At 38.9% G+C, this 20,003-nt stretch overlaps 1 protein-coding gene across 1 annotated transcript; it reads left to right on the top strand.

The window, feature by feature from the left end:
• Positions 1 to 2,839: 2,839 nt before the first annotated feature.
• Positions 2,840 to 19,233, top strand: SEM1 (SEM1 26S proteasome subunit). The gene is given in 4 exon segments (XM_063307813.1): positions 2,840 to 2,899; positions 16,020 to 16,108; positions 19,072 to 19,160; positions 19,163 to 19,233. Coding segments are annotated over 4 exon segments (309 nt in total).
• Positions 19,234 to 20,003: the final 770 nt, after the last annotated feature.

Here is a 20,003-nt window from a genome sequence, read left to right as displayed (position 1 = left end):
TATGAATAAAGATCCACATTTGGCCATTTTACACCTCTTCTCTGGCTTTTGAAGAGGGCTAAGAGTTAGAATGTTTTAAGAAGGAATAAGACTCAGCTTCAGAAAAAAAAATCACAATTGTCAGGTGCTTCCAGAATCTACCTACTTATTCCATAGGTAAAATCTTGCCTAGACCAGCTGGAGAAGCCTTGGATCTTATTCATGAATGCAAGAACAACTTTACTGGATCAGACTGGATCAAATGATTCAAGTTCTATTGAATAGAGCTATGCAGTGCTTCAGATTTGTTTTCCAAAAGGTACTTTGGAGTATGAGACAAGCAAATATAGGGCCTTGTTTGTGACATCTTCAAGCAGCCAGCTCCCTTCTCTAAGGTGCTGCAGATAGTTGTGATGTTCACACCCCTAAATGCTTAGAAGCAACTTTTGGAGATTGAAGCTGAAGTGGTCCACAACTCTCTTCCTAAGCTGGCTAACTACATGTCCTATTAGAAGCCCATCAGCAAGAAATGACTGCCATCTTCCATTTGGGCTCCCCAGCAACCAATATTGAGAAGAACATTGTCTCTAATTCAAAAGGAAATTCATTGCCATCATGACAATGCCAGTCATCGCAGCCTTCAAGAATTTGATCACTACTGCTTTAAGAGGCTCTTGCTCCTAGCTAATTGTCAATAATCCTTTCCAAATGGACTTCCATGCCCCCTTCATGATTAAAGGGTAACAATGGCACTTTAAAGTATTTAATGTAGGATATAACTTGGTATTCCACTTCTGTGCCAGCTTTTGAACCAGAAGAATTTTCAAAGGTGGCCCCATTCCTTTTCGCTTCCAACATTAGATCTGACAATGCAGCAGTCTTTGATCTATATCAAATGAGAGGGCAATAGCAAGAAATTGTATAGGCCCAATCCATCCCTAAGTAATCATCTTAAAAGTCCATTATTTAAAAAAGAAGAGGGATCAAATCATATGTTTCAAACCCAAGTCACTTTAGATTTACTTGTTTTGTATGTTTTCTAATTGTCTCTTTATTCTTTTTCCATTAGCCATGTTGGGTTGCTCAGGTTTATAACTAGAAAGAGTGTTTATTAAGTGTACATACAGCAAAACACAGCAATTTAATTTTGGCCAAAGTCTATATTGTACCCAAAGGACTTTTAAAATTTGTTTCTGTTTCTGAATTTATATTCTGCTACTGCTATTGCTGTTGATATTGCATCACAATTGTGAGATAGGTGGCTATGTAAACAGATATATTAGATAAATAAATAAGCCATATTTATGTATGTGCAAGAGAGACATTTAATGATGTGCAGTTAAAAATATGAATTGATTTGAAATATGTTTTCAGTTTTGGATTGAACATACAACATATTTAATGCATATTGTATCAATTTGATATTATTGTATTTGAAACAAAGGCCTAATAGGAAAAAAACTGTACACCTTTAAGAAAGCTCCTTAAAAATCCCATGATTGCTAATTCTGAAATTTGTTAGACTAGGTGGTGCTAAGTGACATCCAGTTCCTTTTCAGAAATTGAGGGGCATGTGAAGCATTAGTCTAGTGTAGAGTCAAGAACATTTCTGATTATACATGTTGTGCTTTTTAATGAATAATGGATAGCATAGCTTCTTTACATTTATCATTTCAAATGTATCAGTAGCTACTGCCACCAAAACATCCTGCCCTTGTTTGTTCACATTCATTTTCTCCACAAGCCTTTTATAGTTCTTAAATGAAGATATGACAAAATATTTCAGGATCTTCTTGGCTCTCTAATCTTCGAAAGTGGAATGAATTACACTAATTAGTACAATTAGTGCAATTCCACTATGGAAGTGGAATTAATTGCCCTCATTTATATTACTATGGATTAGTTAAATTAATTGCCAAGCTAACATTAGCTCTTCAACCCAGTCAGTGGGGAATGGGTTAACATGACTATTTATGAAAAGTTGAAAGTCAGATACAACAGTAACAAGATACTGAGAACAAAAGCTGTTTTACAGAAATCCTAAGCCTGTATAATCAGATGCAAAATCCTCTTAATTCATTAGAACTTATTTCCAGATAAAGATGTAGCTGAAATTTTAAGGACATACACATGGGAACAGAAGTTCTTGAAGATTTTGTTTGGTTTGCATTTTGAAGCTGTCCAACTTGATCAACAGCTCCTATACTAAATGTTTTGGATTTTACACTTCCATAATTTTAGTGACCTATTTTTTAACTCAGAAATGTAACAAAACATATACAATTTAGTTTAAGATATACCACCACATTAAATACAAGGTAGGTAGGTAGGCAGATTGGTCAAATTTTCATGAGGACTAAAAAATATAGGTAACTAGGACCATATTTTGGTTCACAGTGTGCAGGATCAAGCCAAGTTGGGTGTCTTGTCAGATCCTGGAAGAAGATAGGCAGAAGTGAAATTCAATGTACGCCTGACTTCTAAGGCATTCTTTTGGGACCTATGCACTAATAGGTCTGAAGCAGTGCTGCCACAGCAAACCCTACACCTTCCTCAAATACCATAGAAAAACATGTTGATGCTTTCTTTCAGGCTACACTCTACTGCAGCCAATGAATGAAAATAACATACCACCTCACCACAAGTTATTTCTAAAATGGGCTGTCATCATTTTTCTTCCCACTCCTTTAATTACTATTCAAGTATGTATGAAATGTGCCCCAGTGATTCTGAAAGTTGGCTACTAAAATCCAGAATTGTTATTTGTGGAAGGGGCTATCATTTACATGATAGAAGAAGTGACTATACTGCTTTCTCCCCTTGCCAAGGCCCAAAACCTGAGCCTTTTGTCCAGCTAATGATGGGACATGTAGAAAGCCCTGTGGATACTGTTGATCCACACTTGGAGGAACAAGAACCAGTAAGATTTCATCTTCTCTTGCAGAAATCAATGAGGTCCATGCTGCAGAGCTTAAGGCCATCTACCACCCATTTATTTTTGCATCACTTGAATGAAACCAGAGGCTGAAAGCATGCCAGGATCAACAAAACAGGTATCAGCATCTTGAACTGTATTTTGCTAAGTGCTATGAAGTCACTTCAAAAGGGCACAGCTGACTTCTAAAGCCTCTAATTCCAATCCATCTGGCCAGTGTATGGATACAAATTATGTCTGAAATCCTACCTCACTTCAGGTATAACCTATATGTAAATTTATCCTGGTCCATAAATACATAAAGGGATCCCCTCATATTCAACATTCCCACTCACCCAGGTTCAATGCCAGAGCCTGGATACCAGATCCTCAGTAGTTGTGGGCTCATGCGCTTGCTGCTCAATGCCAGGTTGGCCTTAACAAGGATATCTTCATCTAAGATCTCATACATTACCAAGACATGGATTTGGGGGGGGGGAGAGATAGAGATATCCCTATTTATTGATTGTTTGATTGATTTCTCAAGTTTGTCACTGCCTATCTCCTCCCACCGGAGGTACTAAGGCATTATTTTGAAATGTCCCCATCTGGATTTTGAGTGGCAGCAGCCATGTCCCTGGAATAAGGGAGGAGGAGGAGGAGGAGGAAGAGGAGAAGGAGGAAGAGAAGGAGGAGATGGCTATTTCTAACTGTGAGTCTTCTGTGGTTTTCAGAGGTGTTGCTTCATAGGAAGCTACATGGGAGACCTTCTTGTAAAGTTGGGCTCTAGGGAACAGATGGGATTGCTGTTAGTATACCAGTCTCACTACTACATAGCAGCTTCCCTGTCTGGAACTGCCCAACACTGTGGTTAGATTGTCAGTGGAGTTTCCTGGACCTATGGTGTTGGGAAACTTCAACCAAACTCTACACCCAGAGAAGGCAGGTTGAAGTCTCCCAATCAATCAATCAATCAATCAATCAGACATAAATCTAGGAAACTCCACTGACAATCCAACTGGCTCAGCAGTTCATGGCAGCCATGAACCTGATTGAAGTCAATGAGGACCCAATGAACAATGGGGGTCACATATTGGATCTGTTTTTTGTCTTGGAGCAATGGCAACATGAGCTGGAGTTGGGGGAATTTAACATCAATTAACTTTAAAGCTCTTTGAATGCTTTGGAGTTCCCCACACTAGCTCCCCACTACAGAGGAGGGATAACCCTTCTATTGGTTTGCCTCAGATGAACCCCATCAAGAGACTGCTTGGGGAAGTTCCTGAGAATCTGGCACACAGTTCATATGAGGCCATAGTTTCCTCATGGAATGAAAGGGTGGCTGTTGCCTTGGATTGGATTGTACCTATGTGACCATTCTCTACGCATAGATTCAGATTTCTCTGCTCATATTGCTTCTGCAAAGTGCTGTCCAGTGGCCCTGTTTAAAGTAACCCATTCCCTCCTAAGATTTTTTGAGGTTTCTGTTGGTTAAAATTGCTCAGATCTATTCACATCTGGACTACAACTGTGACTAAGGCATGGTCTGGCTCCATGTTTTATTATATTTTATTTTATTTCTATTGTTGTTGCTTTAATTGTATGCCAGCCTAAGTCATTTGTTGGGAGAGCAGCAATATGAATTGACTAAATAAACAAACAAACAAGTGTGAACAGAAGTTTCCTTCAGACCTTTCTACACAATGAAGCAAGATTGAATACATGCATGTTCCTTACAAATGTTTGGATTTCCTCTTCAGATATATTGACTGAACAAGGCTGATATTTTCCCATCACAGACTGTGTTCACATAACCTCCTTATCTATGATTCACTTAAAACTATTTATTAAACCAATTGACTGGATTTGCACAATATATCAAACTAAAATGCAGTTGGCTCATTTGTGGTTCAGTGTGTCATGCAAAGACAATTAGTGTAATATTGATTTACCATTTGTAGAAAATCTGAGTCTCCCTTACAACAAAACTGGCAAGCACTGGGAAGAGAGAGATCTCTGCTGTTTCAACTTTTGCCTTCAGGGCTTAATTACTGCTTGGACTCTACCATATCTACCACAACCTAGCTTCTTTCTCCCTGTGGAATACTCTCTTAGATTCAGAACAGGGTTTCTATGACACCGAGAATTAAGTCAGCTCTACAGCAACTTTGCTTCAGAGTGGCTTGTCAGTTGATTTCTTCTTTTATATCCCCCTAAGCATTTTCAGTCCATTTTCTTTGACATACTTCTCCATTCATCTCTGGTGCCAACAGTAAAAACTCCAAGGCATCTTCTTACAAGAGAAATAAAATGTTCAGATATTGCTACTTTTGTCAAGCCCCTGATTATTTTAGCTGCCCTTGACTGTTAATTTCTACTAGAATTCTCATTAATTAAAGTACCTTTCCTTAACCTAGCTTTTCTCTCTTCCCTCATTCTCTTTGTTCCTAGATCGATCAAGGGGCTCTGCTCACGGTCATTCATGTCCTAGTCACCTCCCAATTGGATTACTGTAATGCACTCTACATGGGGCTGCCCTTGGAACTTCAATATGAAACGGCATGGGCAGTTACCTGTGTTTCTAGAACAATGCACATTACAACTCTGCTCTGCAAGCTGCATCAGTTACCAGTCTGTTTCCAGGTCCAATTCAAGGTGCTGGTTTTCACCTTTAAAGCCCTACATGGCATAGGGCTGGGTTATTTGAGGGACCGCCTCTCCCCAATTACATCTGCCCATCCCACCAGTTGCAGTAGAGAGGGCATGCTACACGTCCCATAGGCTAACTACATTTAGTGGGACCTAGGTGGCGGCCTTTTCAACCATGGCGCCCACTTTATGGAACATCCTCTCCCCGAAGTGAGGCCGGCCCCATCCCTGTCGATTTTCCGGAAGTCCCTCAAAACCTGGTTGTGCCATCAGGCCTGGGGGACCCAGGTAAGATTCTGAGGTGGATCCATCGTTATTAACATCTGCTCTTAGCCTAATATCTATTCTCTTTTGAGCGTTGTGCTTTTTAAAGTTTTTAAAAGCTTGTAATAATAATTATATATATGTGTGTGTGTGTGTGTTTTAGCATTAATGTGCACTGCCCAGATTCACTCGTTTGCGAGATAGTAAAGGTAAAGGTGTCCCTTGACATTAAGTCCAGTCGTGTCCGACTCTAGGGGGCGGTGCTCATCTCCATTTCAAAGCCAAAGAGCCGGCGTTTGTCCGTAGACACTTCCATGGCCCTGTGGCCGGCATGACTACATGGTACGCCGTTACCTGCCCGCCAAAGCAGTACCTATTAATCTATTCACATTTGCATGTTTTCGAACTGCTAGGTTGGCAGGAGTTGTGAGATAGGCAGCCATATAAATTTGACAATTAAATAATAAATAAGAGTCTTTGAGACTTTGCTTTTCTTACATTTTTCTTTCAACTTTACTTAAACTGTCTATTTTGGTGATTCTTATTCATCTCTGTTCCACAATACCACCACCACCTTTCCAAAAAGAATTTTCAAAAAATTGAAAGGAATTCTATCACATTGTAGGATTCATAAAACTAACCCAAACTCAAAGCTAGCCCTGTTTCTCCCTCTTCTTTTCATGAATTATTGCCTCCCTTAATGTCATCCCAGTGGCTTCAAATTCACCTTTTATTTTATAATTCACAGGTGTTTCTTGATAACTTGGAAGAATTTTTTACTCCAATGTTATTTATTTTCTTTTTTCAGTTTTAACTCTGGGGTTTCAGCTGAATACAGTCAGCTTCTGACAGAAAGAATGTATTTGTGAATTAATAATTATAAAGAAGGAGAACACTTATTCCCACAACCCAGACTGCTTATTAAATAATACAGAGTTGTGTACTTCTCATCCATTTGCTATTTGAGTTCTTTTTCTTTTTGGGTATCAACAAGGAGCCAATATTCTTGAAATATGGCCTTTAATTACCCATCAGTTCTGTTTTAATTCCAAAAGCCCTGCTAGACTGCTTAACAGGGATAATAATGCAGTTAATTCCTAAAATAAATCTCAAGTGTAGAAATTAGGTAACTGGACTGAGTGCAATCACAGACATCAATCACCCACAACATCATGTAGGGAAAACACAGTGAAGGGGAAAAGTGAGTTTGTAAATATAGCCCTTATAATTTCTTATAACTAAAGATGAAATCTTCAAAATAAAAATCATTGCTATAGTCCTGATAGTTCCAAGGAATCTATGCATAGATATAGCTACAGACACATAGATATATATATTTCCAAGGGAGAGAGAGAATGTCCCATCATCTAAACCTGGTTTAGTGATCAGAAGTCGTGTTTTCTTCTCCTTCCTTTTCTCTTCTCATCCGTGCCTTCAACTTTTTCTTTCAATTTTGGAAATGGCTGTGGTAAACATCATACTTGTTCCAAGATTGATGGCTTTTGTTTTTTAACTAAATGTCAGGCCACCATTCGTGTTCATGAGTAAAAGGTTGCAGATAAGTCTTTGGATTGCTTGGGCCAAAAATAAATATCATTGCAGACATAATGCACTAATCATAATACATTTTCTGAGAGTCATTAGTTTTACATTTGATTATATAAAGTAGCCCACTTTCTGCTGTATTTAATATTTCAAGTCATACAGCTTTAAAACAAAAGATAGAATTCACAGCTGTTGTCAGTTTTGAATGATGAAGTAGCTCAACTTGAGGGCCATAAGGGAATTCCAAATCTGTGAGTTGGGTTTCACTGCCAAGTTTTGGAGATGTTCAAATTAGCACAACTCAGTATTTCTTAACCAAGTTATGTTTTGTGACCATTTTCAATCAGTAATATATTTAAATTCTAACTTTAGGCATCATTTATTTGTTGGAACATTTTTTCCTCCATTCACTAATTCGCTAATTATATTTTCTGAGAGCAGATCTAGTCTGTGCCAAAATTATTAAAGGGTTACTTCCAAAGAAGCTGACAACAAAGGTGATGATGGCACATCACTCAGCATATTGGCAGGAAGTGAGCAGATGAAATTATTAATGGCTGTGAAAACTAGGTAAGCGTGCCACAGTGTGCAGATTCCAGAACAACTTGGATCTTGTATCTTCAGAGACTAATCTATCATAATGAGCATGGTTTCTTTCCTGCAAATGCCACAGTATGGTCTACTACATTTATAGATTAAGTATTGATGAGAGCTCCTGAATGGAGAGCAAAGTCTACAATAACAGGAAGTTGGTGGATGGAGAGGAAAAGTATCATTTGCTTGCTATCTAAATTCTAATCCAGTACATCTGAATATAAAAATTTCTAGTCTGCTTTTTGTCTATAAGTAGGGATATCTCTATTCCCAATTCGGCATCTGTGAACAGAGACCAAGATCTATCTGTGGCTCCTAGAGATGATAGATGAGAGAGAGAGGGAGAGAGAGAAAGAGAAAGAGAGAGGCAATTTTCATCTATTCCTTCTCCATCTACATTTTCAACCACACTGCTTCAGGGATAAATTTTCAGGGAAAGAAAAGGCTGCAAGAATAAGAATAATTTGGGATTAGTGAGGAGTAAGGATGGTGAGGTTTTTGTAAAGGAATTTTGCTATATTTTCCATGCAGAGCCAGTTTGCTGTAGTAGTTAAGGCTCCATGCTAGAAACCAGGAGCCTGTGAGTTCTAGTCCCACCTTAGGCATGAGAGTTGGATGGGTGACTTTGGGCCAGTCTCCTTCTCTCAGCCCTTGACATCAGGCTTGGGTAACAAGCCGATTGGTTTATCCCTGTCACAACGAATGGATCAACAGTTGATCTGAAAATAGATCCTGCACCTGCAGGAAAAACACTAGGAAGAAAAAAAAAATTTGCTATACGTTCTAGGATCTTCCCATATGCACGGACTATTTCTAGCCTGGTCTCTTATCACATTCATGTGCCTATTTTAAGTGCACCATAATTTATAAAAAAGACTGATCAGGATCATGACAACAATAATTTTTGTCCTGAAAGCTCTGTTAATACAAAATGCCCAGAAGTAACACTATATATATATATATATATATATATATATATATATATATGTATATATATATATATATATATACATACACACACACACACACACATACATACATACACACACACATACATATACCTACATACATATATACACACATACATACAATATGTATGTATGTATATATACACACACACACACACTGTGTGTGTATATATATACACAGTGTGTGTGTGTGTGTGTGTGTATATATATACACACGCTGTATGTATATATATATATATATATATACATACAGTGTGTGTATGTATGTGTGTGTGTGTATATATATGTATGTATGTATGTATATGTATATATGTATATATAGCCACAAACCCATCTTTAGGGCTGCTAAACACCCACTTCTTGCTTTGCTTTGTGTTTGATCTTTAATATTCAGGCTTTGAATATGTTTCTGTGGTCTGACATTGACCTGTGCTTCCTTTTATATTTCCTTCTATCAAAATGTGGTTGCTTAAGATATCAAAAGCCTTTTATATCATGTCAAAGAGAGCATTTAAGAGTTTCTAAAAGCCAATCTGTCCGTTATTTTTTATGAAACCTGGTACATCCTGGTACATCAGGATGAAGCTGCATTACATGCATTTCATTCATCATATAATCCTGCATTCCCCAACTTCTTCCCAAACTGTGATGGGCCTACTATATCTCTCAGAATTTCCAGCAAATATACTTGGGAATTCTGAGAATTTCGGTCCTAAAACATCTAGAGAACATCAAGCAGGGAAAGTCTAATCCAATCTACTCACTTGATACAGACTCCAAATCTGGTCACATCTTGTAACATTTTTCACTTTCATCAGGGCACAGACTTTTTAGTTTGATTTTATTCTGTGATTTTAGTCTGTTAAGTCATCTGAACAGTTTTCCCCATATTTTAATAGATCTAAGCAGAGATCTTCACCAACTGAAAGCAGAACAATAAAACACCTGCCATTCAGATGGCAGAGGGGTATAAGTACTGCTTGCCCTCTGCTTGCCAATGGTGTAACAGCAGTATTTATTTATTTATTTATTAAATTTATTTAGTCCCCCATCTCACAAAAAGCTACTCTGGGGGGTGTACAACAAGTAGTTAAAATGATAAATATATAAGAACAATCGTTATTAAAATATAAAGCAGTCATTATTAAAATAAAATAACACAAGGAACAAGGCAGAGCAAATATTAATCCAGTCAGGAAGTGACCAGGGCATGAGTAACTGTGAGCAGAGCCCCCCAATCTAGGAACAGGTGCAACTGGCACACAACATGAAGCTGTGCAAAGGCCCTCCTAGTCATGACTGCCACCTGTTCTTCAAGCAGTAGTCATGAGTCCAGGAAGACCCCCAGATTGTGCATTGGGTCTGATTGGGGCAGTGCAACCCTATCCAGCACCAAAGATGCCATAGTTCTAGAACTGGCAAGCCCCAAAAGCCAAAGCCACTCAGTCTTGCCAGGGTTCAGCTGAACCCTGTTGTTCCCCATCCAGACCCTCACAGCCTCCAGGCACTGGGATAAGACATTCACAGCATCGCTTAATTCACCAGGGCCACCAAGGGCACCCAGGCCTCTTTAACAAGCCAGGAGGGACATGGATCTAAGAGCAGGTGGCTGACCTCACAGTCCTAAGGACCATGTCCACTTCCTCAGGCCCAACAGGTTCAAACCATTCCCAGATAACTGGGCAAGACTCTTCCCCAGGCATTTCCTCTGGACTTGTAGTAAAGCTGGCATCCAACTGTTAGCAAATCCAAGCTACTTTCTCCAACAGATGATGAACAAATTCCCCCACACACCTCTGCAAGAGGTTCTCCAAGCCCCCCTTACCCAAGAGAGCTAGTGTCACTCAAAACAGGACCACAGGGTGGCTATCTGCAGATGCAATAAGGGCAGAGAAGTACTGATGCTTCTTCACCACCCTTACCACCACATGGTAGGCCTTAATAGCAGCTCTAACCTGTGTTCAGTCAAGTTTGTTCTTTGCTGAGCACCAGCAACACTCTAGACATCTCTTCTCTCATTTCATTTCCCTCAACTCATCTGTGAACTATGGGGAGTGACAGGATCCCCAAGAGGGTAGGGTTACATTTCTGTGATCCAATCCAATGCCTCAGCCCCCTTATTCCAAGCAGCAACCAAGGTTTCAGATGGACCGTGCAGCAGACCAGCAGGAATAACCCCCAGCTCCCTCTCAAACCCATCCAGGTTGATCAGTCACCAGGGGCGGACCAGTCTAATGGTTCCAGCCTCTTTGCAGTGGATAGTGGTGCTAGAGAATCCCATGGTAACCAGGGCATGATCTGACCATGACAAGGGAGACACCAAAAGCTCCCACAATTTCAGATCACATAGCCACTGCTCTGACAGGAACACCAGATCTAGTATGTGACTACTGTCCCATGTTGGGCTCTAAATGATCTGGGATAGGCCCATGGTCGTCATGGTGGCCATGAACTCCCAAACTGCCTCAGACCCCACTCCTACAGAAGGCAGATTAAAATCCCCCAGAGAACCATAAGTCTGGGTAACTCCACTGCTAATCCAGAAATGGAATTGAGGAGCACAGGCAGGGAGATTGCTATGCAGCAGGGAGGCTGGTATAACAGCAACACTCCCAACTGATCCCTAGAGCCCAACTTATTGAACAGGGTCTCAAGTCTGATGACTTATGGTGCAGCACTGGATGTTGGGGCTTTGGGGGTATGAAACTCCCAGATGGCAGTCACCACATCTCCACCCCTGCCCTGGGATCTTGTCTGATGCCACACCCAAAACCCAGCTAGGTGTATCTCCAAACGGGCTACCCCTCCTTCTGGACCCAGCCAGGTCTCAGAAATACATGCCAGGTTGGCCCTCTCATCAATGATTAAATCACTGATGAGGGAGGCCTTATTATAGACTGACCTGGCATTTAGTAGGAGCAGCCAAAAGCCAGGGCCACTGAAGATCTGCTAACAGGGTACTGGGGCTGAGACCAAGGAGCTGGAATGTGAGACTGGTATGAGGCAACAGTCCCATGGTCCCCAAGAAGAGCCTGCTCCCTGACTCCCACCATATCTCCCCATGCCCATCACCACCATAATACTGTGGCACACATCCATCTCCCCAAAGGCAACACCATCCCCAAATCCAGGGCCCCCAATTCCCAAGGCTGGGAACCTCCCACTGTCTCCTCCACCCATCCTTGGGAGGGTAAGCCAGGCACCCCAAGGCACTTTAGCTTTACTAGCTCTCAGAGAAGCCTTTTATACCATCCCTTAGACAGGTGTTACTCATTTCTTTTACATTTAGAGTAATGTGTGGCACCATTCTCAAAAGTGTTTTTCCCCTGCCATTCCCTGTTATTTCCTTCATGGCTTTAATATGGATGACTCCATCATAAATTCTCTCTACATACAATTATTTGCACATACACAAGCAGAATTGCTCTGTATACAGCAATGTATTAGCTGACTGGCTGTTACATATTAAGGTTACCAGCCTGGTGGCATACCCTAAGAAACAGAAAATGCATTGTTTCTGTTGTTATGTACTGTAAAACACTTTGCCACAGCTTTGTCCATATAGCATCCTGAAAAAAAAACTCCCTGATACACAGGTACAATGATACAGGCAAGATTATTGTAGCATTAAAGCCCATAAATGCAACAGCCTAAGGAAACTGCACATAAAAAGGGAAACATGGTGCAATCAGCACCTTTGTAGGCAAATAAGCAATGGGAGGTTGACTGGAAATTAATCTTGGGGGCTGATCTAATACTAAATTCTTTTTTCTTCAAAATAAAAATACGGAATTTCAATAGGATCTTTTTAAAAGCATGAATAATATAATGTGTGCTTTACCTCTTAGGATTATAGTGAAAGGAATGCATTTACTTGGAAGCTATATCACTGCTGAAGCATGGGATTGGCCCTCTGTCGAATATTAGTTTTAACAAGCAAATAGAATATAGGCTGAACAGTTAATTTTTAATGAAGGCTTTAAAAAGAGGTTCTTTTCTCCCTGTTAATCAGTGTGGAACAACTGGTATCAATACGACACAATATTGTTCTGTCAGGCTCCTCCTGTCTATATTATTGTAAAGTAAAATCAATTGACTTGACTGAGCAGTTATTTGACTGAGTGGTTAAAGATCAAGCTCTACATTTCTTTCTACATGCCTTAATATGAAAACACAAGAACTAGATGGAAAACTGTTTTTAAAATGACACATTATTGCCGATAGCTTTTAAAACTACAGAATACTGTATATGCAGACAATACTAGGCATCATATATTCCTCAAGGAAAAAAAAGTTAAAGATCATTAATCAAACATATTTAATGAACATAGAGTAAGATATAGATTATTCGTATATAAATCTAGATAGCTATACCTCTCTAGATATAGATATATAGCTATATTTTTATACCAAGCTATAAAATCTGTTGTAAACTAGCACAAAATATGAGGTATGAACCTACTATATTTTGTTTTAGTTCTAAGTTTTTTTAATGTACAAAAATGGATACAGTTCACTTCAGTTCAATTTTATTACAGTCACTGACCAGTACAAGATACAATCCTATAAAGATATACACATTAGCCTTAGGCTTAAAATATGAGCTATCTGATTTAAACTAATTTTAAAATTATTTGAATTTACAAGTTCCAACTAAATGTTAAAATACATTTAGATCACAATGTAAATGAGCCCCTTAATCAAATTTAAAAACAATCTTATTAATTTGCATTATCATGACTAATATTCTATCAATTATAAGTGTCTATAAAAATATATGTAAAATATTAAAAAGAGTCATAAAAAGAGTAAAATATCATATATAAAATGTGATATATAGACCACAAAGTTATTACAAGGGGTACATTACTACATTTTTCCAATCATAATCTGACGTATCTTCATAGCAGCTGCGCAGAATCTGGCTACTTGCGCCGTGACCGTTGGATGTTCATCTATAAGTAACATTTGCATATAATCTATATCTTTCCGTCTAGGGTATTTATTGATCAAAGGTAATATTAATTTACTCCTGAGCTCTTTATAAAAAGGACAACAGAGAAGCACATTGTCTGTGGTTTCTATCTCTCCCTTGTTACAAGGGCACCACCTTGCAGCTATTGGGATTTTTCTGTATCTGCCTTCCAAGACTGCAGAAGGGGGTACATGGCTTCGAGCTAGGGAGAAAGCTTTCCACTGGCTAGGAATTTCAAGTTGAGAAAGGTAGTTAGCAGTATTGACAATATATTTATTATGCTCCAAAGATAGGAAATGAGGAGCCTTCTGTAAGTCCATTTGTCTCTCTATGTCCTTTATCCTTTGCTTCAGGGTCAATTTTGCCTGTTCATAATCCATCCTAAGAATTAAATCTGTGGAAAATCCTAGCTTTGCGAGACTAAATTCAATATTCTTTAACCAAGAAGACTGGAAGTAATCTTGAAAAATGAGTGGTGTTAAACCTTGGGGATAATGCTTGAGTTTTAGTCAAAGGTTCAGGGAAGCTAGATGAACTCTTGCCTCAACTTTTATCATGCCAACTTCCAATCGAAGATGAGCATTTGACACACATTTGGGCGTTTGGAGTACTGCTCTAATAAATTTTGACTGCACTCTTTCTAGAGGTGTAATGCTTGAAGTCGGAGCACCAACACAGGACCCATAAAGGAGCTGGGCTAATGTCTTCACCTGGAGGAGCTTAAGAGCTACTGGAATATAGTGTCCTCCTTTATTCCGGAGAAACTTTAGAATGGCATTGGCTGATTTTTGTCCGGAATCAGCTGCATAATCAAAGTGAGGTTTCCTAGATCCAGTGACATGCACAACTACCCCTAGGTATTTGAAGCTAGACACTTGCTCTATTCTGTGCCCATTTATACTCCAGGAGCGAAATTTCGGCCTTTTAGCAAAGGACATTATCTTTGTTTTCTGATAATTTATTTCTAACTGATTATTAATACAATATTGGGCCAAGGATGTCAAAGCTCTCTTGAGACCTATAGGAGTCCTAGAAAGTATGACCGCATTGTCTGCATAAAGCAGCAGGGCAATACTTCAGTCAACTAATTTAGGTGGGTGAAAGTCCGGGTGACTTAGGCATCTTACCATATCATTAATGTAAAAGTTAAAAGTAGGGGAGCCAAAATGCAGCCCTGTTTCACCCCCTTTTGTACTTTAATCAGCTTGGACAGTGACCCAGATCTATTGCATCTGACCTTCAAGGCCGTATCAGAGTGTAGGGCACGTATTAGGTAGAGCAGCCTCCTATCTATTGAGGCAGCTTCCAACTTCTCCCACAGCTTAGGCCTAGATATAGAATCAAAAGCTGCCTTTAAGTCTATATAGGCAGCATACAATGATGTTATCTTGTTGGAACAATATTTTTCAATCAAATGTTGAAGAATCAGGCATTGTTCAATAGTTCCTCTGCCCTCTCTAAAGCCAGCCTGCTCATCCACTATAAGATTTCTCTGGTCCAGCCAGTCTTTGAGTTTTTCTTGCAAGTGTCTAGCATAAAGCTTGCTAATTATATTCAGTAGACTAATAGGCCGGTAATTGGCAGGATCATTTGTCTTCCCTTTTTTAAAAATTGGGACTATAATAGCCAGGCCCCAATCCTCTGGGATTCTCCCCGAATTAACAATATAAGTAAAAAGTGATGCTTAAATTGGGGACCACCATTCAATGTTATTCTTTAATACTTCTGTTGAAATAAAATCCATTCCCAGAGCCTTCCCTTTTCTAAGTTGTCCAATAAGAAATTTGATTTCAGTCACTGAGACTGGAGGCCACTCGGTTAGACTTTCTTTCATTTGTCTCAACATCGCATTATTAGGATCCGCATACATTTTATGGAAATGATATTCCCACACCTCTGGTGAAATGTGAGAGTCTAGAATAGTAGATGATCTAACTGTCTGGTTGGATAATAGTTGCCAAAAAAGGGAGGCGTTCTTCAGTTTGGCAGCTTCAATAAGACGTTTCCACATAGTTTTCATGTCCTGCTTCTTCTTATCAGCCACCAGTTGCTTATACTGTTTTTTGAAGTAAAGGTGTTCAAGAGACTTTATATTTGCGTTGTTATTAGACTCTGTCTTGGATTTATATAGGTGATAAGCTGCAGTAAGGGCTTTCTTAGCTTCAACACGTTCTTTGTCAAACCATGTCTTAGAGAAAGTCACAACCCTTTTGATGTCAGGTTAGTAACGCAAGTTAATATTGGTTGTAATTTTTGTATTAAATATTTATACAAAATCAATTGGTCTTGTGAGGTATTGGGAGACATAAATGATGATCAAATTGTTTGTAAATCATCCTCTGCCAGTGTCTTCCTCACCCTTTGATCAAGTTGTAAGGTCCATCTGGCACGACAACTTACTTGTCCTGCTGGAACAATGACAGGGGTAAAATATGTCTCCGGCCACATCTGACTAGTAGATGTCTTCATATGTAGACATAAAGGAAGGTGGTCGTTTTCTAGATGCGGAAGCACCCTAAAGGACTCGACTGAATGTAATAAGTTAATAAAGACTAGCATACAATCAATAGTAGTTTTCCTAGTCCCAGCCATAAATATATATTCTCCTGGGTGATCACTTTTAATAGAGCCACTAAGTATGTATAGATTAAACTTGTTTGCAAAAATGGATACAACATTCTTAAAGTTGCAGTAGGTCAAAAGGGAAAGAGAAAATGTTTCTAAAATATGTGGAATACTGAAAATAACTGGAAGAAAGCTTCTATGATTAAATGGATGGGGCATAATTGGTTCAGCATAATTATGATCAGTGTCAGACTCCCCGATCAAATGTTCCCAGAACATCTTTATCAAACTCTCATCCATCTTCAAGCAACCGTGTCAGCAGACTGTGAGTTGCCAGCAGGGAGGGGGAGTTTGACTGGAGTGTGAATTATTTTCTCTGGGTTAGATGCTTCTGCCCCAAGGTTAACAGCCAGCATACCATCCAAGCCATCTGCTGGCACAGGGAGGTGCATACCTTTGAGGGTAGTAAGGGGGGGAGTTAGAGGCTTTTGTAATTTTAAACTGCAGAACACACGGGAAATGCCATTCGCAACTTTTACCTTGTATCGGACGCTACACTTCATTAAACATAAATGAGCCAAGGCCTATGGACTATCCTTGAGTGAATACTTGAGCGTTCTGGTCATTACAATCAGTTCAATTCAGTTTTTATTTAGCTATAGTATGATCAGCATTTAGATATTTTAATTTATGAAAATTTCACTATATTTTAATTGAAGAGACAGTTATAAAATGGCAAAGTGGCATTTCACAGTAGATACTGGAAACAATGACAGTCCATGGTGACTTCTTTCTTTTATATTGATGATGTGATGATGATGTGAAATAAGGAACTGATGACTGTCCTAGAAATTTGCCTTCCATAACTTTCCTAGCTGTCTTCCCCTCTTTGTTTTTATTTTTGTTTCTGAACCAAAATAGCTTAGGAACCAGTGAGGCAGAACAGAAGGAGATGTGCAAATATGTGTGCCCTAGTCCTCTCCTCAAGTCTATTTTGAATGCTCTGCAAGCTGCTGTTTTGCCCCTCATGAAGCATCATTGCTCCCCTGCATCTTTCTCCATGCAGATGAAAACCCGCTGAGGGAGGGATGGTATTTATGTATTGTTTCTAGTTATTGCTCAACCTCTAAAATAATCCAGTTTGTTAATTATATAGTAAAATGTTGTTACTGATATATTATTGTACTTTTTTTCTTAATGAATTAGGTAAAACAAACAACAGAAAACCAAACCAAAAGAAAAAAGAAAATGAAAACATACACATGCACAAAATAAATCTTACACTAGAGTGAAGGTTGAAGTGAAAATATGATTATAAAAAAAGGAACAAGAACAAAACTATTTTTATACTGTACTTCGGACATCTGATTATCGCTGATTATTATTATTAATGATTTTTTAAACAATTTATTATTTTCTTCAAAAAGCATATTCTAAGTCTCTTAGCTTGCCTTGCTATGTTGTATATAATGTTGTATATAAGGGGATTATTCCTGCCTGAATTTGGTTAGACTTCTGCTGTGAATATCATGTCATTTTTTTTCATTGCCATGTATTTTAGTCTTGTATTGTCAGCAAAGTCCCTCTTTTCCAGTGTTGTGCCAGATTGATTCTTGCCGCTGTCAACATGTATCTTAATAAATTAGGATGTTTTTCATTTATATTCTCTATTTATTAGGTATTCTTCATACCTAATAAAATATTTGTGGTTTTATTTCTTATTTTATTTTTAGGGCTTTCTGGATGTTTTGGTATATTTCTTTCCAATATTTTTTTAGCCTTTTTGCCTACCAACCACATATGGTGAAATGTTCCTTCCTTGTTATAGCATTTCCAACATTTATCATTATATGATTTGTCCATCTTGGCAATTATTGATGTAGTCATATTCCATCTGTAAAACATTTTGTACCAATTTTCCCTCAAATTGTAGCTTGGTGTAAATCTTATTGATTTTGCCATAGTTCTTCATTGTTCCTGTGTTATTATTTCTTTTAAGTTTTGCATCCATTTTACCATACAAATTTTAAATTTGCTCTGTCTCCATGTTATATATAAAAACAATTTGTATTTACATCCTAATACATTATCTTGATTCTGCATTGAACTGTAAAATATTAAGAATGCCGCCCCCCATCCCCAAGGAATCTAGTGTGGCAGGAGCAGGCCAAGGATGATGATGTCAAAAAGAAGTAATCCATATATTTTGGGCCTCAGGAGGATGAGTGTAATGGCTGCCTATTCTAAAACACCATCAAACTCATGAGTGTGAATTCAAAGATATCTGATTTATTAAAGAATAGTATGCAGGATCACAGAGAAAGCTGAGAATAATGAAAGCGTGCCAAATTCAAACTAAAAACCATCAGTGCAAATGAAATCCCTCCCCCTGCCCCCGTAGAATCTTCTCAAGTTCACAATCCCAGGTGCTCCTAACGGTTTCTGATGGTCTGCGGGAAAAGGCCTTGAACAGATAACATAACCCAAACACATTCCATTGTAAGGAATTCAGATACAGAGCTTGGTACAAGGTTTCACAGCAGCTCCCTCCCAAACAGAAATGCGCATCAGCGCCATGGCATGTGAAACGTTACGATGTATAAACTACATTGAATCAGTGAACATGACAATGAGTTTGAGGAGTTTCCTAGCAAAAAGTGGGCTGGTTTAGATGAAGATGCACATGTGTGGGAAGATAACTGGGATGATGAAATATGGAAGATGATTTCTCCATTCAGTTAAGAGCAGAACTGGATTGCTACAAGATGAAAACCACATAGCTTCCAGTGATGTTTTAATCTGTGTTTGGACTGTAAATTGATCACTGATATATGGAGTAGATGGACTAGAAGATTATCTGTTGCTACCCTAAATTTTGAATCTGAAAAAAAATGCCCCACCCAAGCTACTTTGGCACCCAAGGTCTGATTGCTTCCTCCTTTTGGATGCACACATACATTATCACCATCACTCCTGCAGAGTTAGGAAAAACTCACTGGATGCCATCTCACATGACATTTGTATCTAAACAATCATTTCATTAATTAATATATCTTTTGAACCTCATAATGAAAAATGTATTTTAGAACAAGGTAAAGGTAAAGGTTTCCCTTGACATTAAGTCCAGTCGTGTCCGACTCTAGGGGGCGGTGCTCATCTCCGTTTCAAAGCCGAAGAGCCGGCATTTGTCCATAGACAGTTCCGTGGTCATGTGGCCAGCATGACTACACGGAACGCCGTTACCTGCCCGCCGAAGCGGTACCTATTAATCTACTCACATTTGCATGTTTTCGAACTGCTAGGTTGGCAGGAGCTGGGACTAGCAATGGGAGCTCACCCCGTCATGCAGATTCGAACTGCCAACCTTCCGATCGGTAAGCTCAGCAGCTCAGAGGTTTAACCTGCAGCGCCACCGCGTCCCTTTATATTTTAGAACAAGAGCAGTGTTAAATTTGATCAGCCCCAACACAAAATGATACCAGACCTTGAAAAAGACAAGACTTCATTTTTTGGAAGTTGATCAGTATCTCATCATAACATCATTAAGAGG

This window comes from Candoia aspera, chromosome 6, assembly GCF_035149785.1.
Source record: "Candoia aspera isolate rCanAsp1 chromosome 6, rCanAsp1.hap2, whole genome shotgun sequence".
Classification (NCBI taxonomy): domain Eukaryota; kingdom Metazoa; phylum Chordata; class Lepidosauria; order Squamata; family Boidae; genus Candoia; species Candoia aspera.
Note: the sequence above shows the minus strand (reverse complement) of the source record. Positions and strands in the feature narration are given on the sequence as shown.